This window comes from Sinocyclocheilus anshuiensis, unplaced genomic scaffold (assembly GCF_001515605.1).
Source record: "Sinocyclocheilus anshuiensis isolate Anshui unplaced genomic scaffold, SAMN03320099.WGS_v1.1 scaffold267, whole genome shotgun sequence".
NCBI lineage: Eukaryota > Metazoa > Chordata > Actinopteri > Cypriniformes > Cyprinidae > Sinocyclocheilus > Sinocyclocheilus anshuiensis.
In genome coordinates, this window is record NW_015552637.1 from 3851128 (window position 1) to 3857402 (window position 6275).

Consider the following 6275-nt stretch of genomic DNA (forward strand, 5'->3'; position numbering starts at 1 on the left):
GACATTACATATTTTTAACAAGCCTGTAACCACCTAAATCAATGATTTAAAAAAAACCAAAAACATTTTTGATAATTTTACATAGAAATATGATGATTTTTAACATTTATGACTGTTATAGCACCACCTATTTTTGGGTTAAAAGAGGGGGGCCGGGCCGGGGGGGGGCACCCGGGCACCCCCAACACAATACAACACAATACATCGTTCCGTTGTGTTTGCGGAACGATGTATGTTAAAAGCACACGTCCAGTTTTGTGTGAGTGAAGGAAATCCGCTTGGGAGTGGAGAGATTCGTCCTCGCGCACATGGATCACGTAACATTATGCGCTCTCGACATTGTCATTAACATCACACTATAGAAACCACCTAAAATTAGAAATTTACTAAAAACAAGCCTATGGCAAGACATCTGGTAGGGGGGGGCACCTGGGGTGGCCAGCCAAATTTCAGGGGGGGCCAGTGCCACCCCTGGCCACCATGTAGACACGCCCCTGGTTGGAGGAGTTCGCAAAAGTATAGGTTTTTAAAAAAATGTCAAATATTTAAAAATCTAAGAAAGAAAGAAAGAGGTATACACATTTCTATACATATCTATTTGAGGCCTCAGTCATAAAACCAATTCAAAAGCAGCATTTCCTCTGTATTACTTTAGTAAGTGTTACCACACTACATTTCTCGGCCTGGGAACATTTCAGTTGCATTGTTGTCTATGCAGGGTCAGAAAGCTCTTGAGCAAATGGTTGAGGTAGATTATGGAGAATGTTCTTTGCAGTATACTACCCTGAACAATGATGGCAGAAGATACAGGGTCAAGGTAGACAATATTTGGAGAAGTACATCATCTTCAATGATAGTCAGCAACCCAAAAGATACTAGTTCCCAGACTGCATCAACATCAGACACCTGTATAAAACCAAACAAAAACAATATTAGGCAAATGATGTGGATAATTGTAGGTTGGTTGTAGGGTGCAAAGTGTCCTCTTAGATCTGCCAACCAACCAACAAACAAAAAATACTGCATCTGCAAGAAATTATTTGAAATTGTAAATAAAGTGTAGCATTGAGTTGACTGAGTCAAAAACTGCTCTACTGCTGGGTATAACAGCTTAAGATGAAATACCTTACCTCCTGTTCACTAAGGCCTGTGGTCACCGCTGTTCAGAGAAGGCAGTTTCCACAAACACTTGTCCTAAATATGACAAATAATTGTTTGATTAACAGGAAGTTCCACTAGTGTTGTAGATTAGATACACATTTATTCCTTGATATTTGCATGCTTTACAAGGATTACATAAAGAAAGAAAGAAAAAGAAAGAAAGAAAGAAAGAGGTATACGCAATTCTATACATATCTATTTGAGGCCTCAGTCATAAAACCAATTCAAAAGCAGCATTTCCTCTGTATTACTTTAGTAAGTGTTACCACACTATGTTTCTGGGCCTGGGAACATTTCAGTTGCATTCTTGTCTATGCAGGGTCAGAAAGCTCTTGGATTTCATCAAAAATATCATAATTTGTGTTCCCAAGATGAACAAAGGTCTTACGGGTTTGGAACGACATGAGAGTGAGTAATTAATGACAGAATTTTCATTTTTGGGTGAACTATCCCTTTAAGATGGCAAATTTGAATGTGTAGCCTTTACTTGAAAACATGTTGTTAAATTTAAAGGTGAATAAAATCTATACAGCACTACAACAGTAAAAATAACTAATAAAATAAGATTTTTTTTCTTAAAAATCTGTTGCTGTTGAGGGGGTCTCCAGTGCCACACCTTTTTTGTAACTGACCGTCATTTACTGGAATCAGAATCAGAATCAGAATGAGCTTTATTGCCAGGTATGTTTACACATACAAAGAATTTGTTTTAGTGACAAGCTCCACAGTGCAACAGAATGACAGTGACAAGACAAGACACAGAGAATAAAAAGAATGATATAAAAATATACAAAATAGACAATGTAAAAAATAGCAAAAATACAATGAACAAAATAGACAATTTTGTATGTACAGGTATGTTATGTGCAAATTTGAAATGTACATTTCTGAATCATAGGGTGTCCTAACTTTGTCACACATGGCTTTTCCATCTTGGCTTTATTTTTGTTAATCAAATAATGACTCTGTGTGATTGTCAGGATTATGGACCTGTTTTGGTGTGTTTTCTTCCCCATGTGCTGCGTGGCCTAGTTTTCCCTCATATTTCATTATGTCATTTGATTCAGGTGTGTCCCGTTAATTACCCTCCGTTTAGTTCTGTATATAAAGTGTTGTCTGTCCCTTGGTTCCTTTGTCCGGTGTCGTCTATACTAGTACTACGTGTGTGTTCCTGCCTGCCCTGTGTTACCCTGGTTGTGGATTATTAAAGACTGTTATTTGTGAAACTCCTTCGTCTCCGTTCTCCTCGCTCCGACACAGTAGTATCGTGACAGAACACCGGACCGACAATAGAAAGTTTATTTGCGTGATTCCCCTCCATTTTTGTTTCCGCGTTTTGTACATCCAGGGCCGCCGTCAGTCGGCCCCCTGGAGTCGTTAGCCCTTCCTCCACCATGGCTCCTCCCTCTGTCGGCTCCACCGTGGGTCGCCGTTATGGCTGCGGCCTGGGTCCTGCTTGGCTCCTCCTGCTCCAAGCCCCTCCTGTCTCCTCCCTCCATCGTCTACACCTAGAACTCTGTCTGCCAGCCCCCTCCTGGGTGCCTGTCCTCCTCCCGTCCCTCCCTCTGTTGTATCTATGGCGCAAGGACGCGCCTTCCGGGAGGGGGCGATATGTCAGGATTATGGACCTATTTTGGTGTGTTTTCCTTCCCCATGTGCTCCGTGACCTAGTTTTCCCTCATGTTTCATTATGCCATTTGATTCAGGTGTGTCCCGTTAATTACCCTTGTTTAGTTCTGTATTTAGAGTGTTGTCTGTTCCTTGGTTCCTTTGTCCGGTGTCGTCTATACTAGTGCTACGTGTGTGTTCCTGCCTGCCCTGTGTTACCCTGGTTGTTGATTATTAAAGACTGTTATTTGTGAAACTCCTTCGTCATTGTTCTCCTTCGCTCCCACACAGTAGTATCGTGACAATGACTGGTTTTGTGGTCCAGGGTCACATATGTATATGAAGAGTTTATTTGCAAAAACCGATAAATGCCAATTTAAAAAAAAAATTAACTGAGTGCCGTGCATTATTCTCCACATATAGCGCGATCTGAACCCTAAACATGTTTTGTCAAAAAAGCTGGTATTGTCCACTTTCAAGGCATCGCGTTTTATTGCAGAAGCCGACAAGCGCCATTGCTGTTTGGGAACAAAAGCCGATAAGTCCATTTTAGCGAATCAGCATGCTGTATTCAGGTCAGCTCGCTCCGACACAGTAGTATTGTGACAGTGATATGTCATGTGATATTGTTCATCTGTGGCTTTATTTCCAAATTTTAAGACGTTCCAAGGACCAGATAATTTTTTATTATCTCCTGATACAGAAAACCATGGAATTCAATAGGGTGTCCTAACTTTTTCACATGACTGTGTGTGTGTGTGCTATATATATATATATATAATTTGCACAGCTGTAAACAAGATATTTAACATAAGCAAAAGATCTGAACAACACATTAAACATTTTATGTAAGTTTATTTAAATATACAATAATCAGTCTTAATGCATATAAGAATAATGATAAATTGTGAAAGTAACATTTAAATACAGTAAAACTAATACAGAAAACATCAGTTTGTAATATGCATCCAACCATGTTAGCTCTAACAGCTTTTATCTAGCAGTCAAAATCACAATCTGGATGATAATGATCAATACAATGACAACGAGGCCAATACCAAGGCCGATGTGATTCAGGATGAGCGCCGTTTTGGAGTTCTTCTCTGCTAATTCTCGCTGTCCTGAGAAGTTGGCATCTCGAGTCTGTGAAAACAATGTGAAACACAATGTCAAGCATTTCTGTTCTCATTTCTTTGAGCCAGTGGCAGATGGGGAAGTTCTGAAATGAGGGTGTAAACTTCACTCTTTGTGAATAGATTTTCTTAGTTCTACATTTAATGCTCCATTTACATTTAATGGAAGTAGTACACTGAAGGAAAATTTGGTTAAAATTTGACAATTTTACTCAAAAATTGCTAGTAAATTTTGCAAGATAAAAGTAAGAATTGTGAGAAATAATCTTGCAATTGCCAGAAAAAAGCCAGAATTTTAAGATAAAAAGTATTTCTATTTTATTTATTAATTTTATGGCGGAAACAGGCTTCCATAAGTAACACACTGAATTAAACATGAAATTTTGAAGTACAAAGACTGAAATTGTATTTACTTTACTAAATGTACTCTGTGCAATATTCAGTTATTAAGCCATTTAGTTATGTTTGCAGTGAACTGCAAGTCAATTTTGCTTTAAGATAATACCGGTTACTTGTTCTCTTGAATGTAAACAGGTTTTTGGATAAGTTTGCTGTAGTTCTGTTTTATTATGCACATTGATAACCAAGTTAACATGCTACAGAGTTAAACTATTAATATAACCATGTTGACCAACCAATCAGCCTAGCAAATCCAGTCATCCAAAATCACAATTCTTAGTGAACTGTACATGTTAAAAACAATTGGCTTGTATGTGTGTCACGTTAACATATAGGCAGGCTTAACTCTCCAGTACTATATGTATTATAGCTATGTTACCTTTCCTAACTCTTTTGTTTTGCTTTTGCAGAGTAAAATATAATTTTGGACTTGTACATTTTTGGTCTAAGAGTATTTTACAAAGCATTTTAGCACTAAAACCAGCTCATAAATCTGTGAAAAGTTAGGAGTAGCAAGAGGACTCCTAAGTCACTATACCAAATCACAAACAATCCTAAAATAACTGTTGCTGGCAATCTGCCTGAATGTTTAGAAACATTTGTATTTATTGTATTTAACACATTGAATATTGTATGTATTTAACACAATGACAATAGCATTTGACTCAAATTTAAGAACCATCAGCCAGCTGAATATCTAGATGATGTTTATATTGTGGTTGTGTTTTTTTTTCAAACCTGTAGGATATTGACTAAATATCTTCTGTATCTTTTGGCTTTAATAAGACTTCCCAAAGAAACAGGCAAGAATGAGCTCATGAATGGGCCGTCCACAATGATTCCTGTTCTTTCCAACAACAAAGCACTTGAACGTGACAAACTCGTAATTACAACTTCAGAAGTGGGAAGTAGGAAGATTCCGATATGTGAAGGTAGCATTAATGGTAAGATAAAAATGATTTGTGAATACAGCCCCAATCTACTGGTCTGACCAGTAATACTTGTTCATACAGTTAGGTCCATATATATGTGGACACGGGCACAATTTTTATTATTTTAGCTGCTGACCAAAACATTTTCAAGTTACAGTTATATAATGAATATGGACTTAAAGTGGGCTTAAACTCTGAGCTTTAATTTGAGGGTATTCACATCAAAATTGGATGAAAGGTTAAGGAACTGCATGTATTTAATATGTATCTCCCCCCTTTTTCAAGAGACCATAAGTAATTGGATAATTGACTCAAGAGCTGTTTCATGGACAGGAATGGGCTATTCCTTCATTATTTCTACATCAATTAAGCAGGTAAAAGTTGATAGTTGGTAAAAGTGGAGTTGATTCTAAGTGTGCCATTGGCATTTGGAAGCTGTTGCTGTGAACCCACATCATGCGGTCAAAGGATCTCTCCATACAAGTGAAACAGACAATTGTTAGGCTTCAAAAACAAAACAAATCCATCAGAAAGATAGCAGGAACATTATGAGTGGCCAAATCAACAGGTTAGTACATTCTGAGAAAAAAAGAACGCACTGGTGAGCACAGCAACATAAAAAGGCCTGGATGTCCACAGAGGACGATAGTGGTGGATGATCAGAGAATCAACTCCATGGTAAAGAAAAACCATTTCACAACATCCAGCCAAGAGAAGAACACTCTCCAGGAGGTAGAAGTATCACTGTCAAAGTCTACAATCAAGACTTCACAAGAACAAATACAGAGGGTTCACCACAAGGTGCAAACAAGGCCAGATTACACTTTGCGAAAAAAACATCTAAAAAAGCCAGACCACTTCTGGAAAAGCATTCTTTGGATGGCTAAAATTAAAGGGGTCATATGATGTTGCTAAAATGAACATTATTTTGTGTATTTGGTGTAATGAAATGTGTTTATGCGGTTTAAGGTGAAAAAAACACATTATTTTCCACATTCTGTACATTATTGTTTCTCCTCTATGCCCCGCCTTTCTGAAACGC

The 6275-nt window shown here is 37.9% G+C and overlaps 1 protein-coding gene across 1 annotated transcript in view; it reads right to left on the reverse strand.

Annotated features, from left to right (window-relative positions):
* Positions 1-3620: 3620 nt before the first annotated feature.
* LOC107666853 (tumor suppressor candidate 5 homolog) overlaps positions 3621-6275 on the reverse strand; it is a 5885-nt gene continuing 3230 nt past the window's right edge. Inside the window, exon 2 of the mRNA XM_016458353.1 lies at positions 3621-3912. Within this exon, the coding sequence (XP_016313839.1) occupies positions 3763-3912 (150 nt within the window). The 3' untranslated portion in view covers positions 3621-3762. The remainder of the gene's footprint in view (positions 3913-6275) is intronic.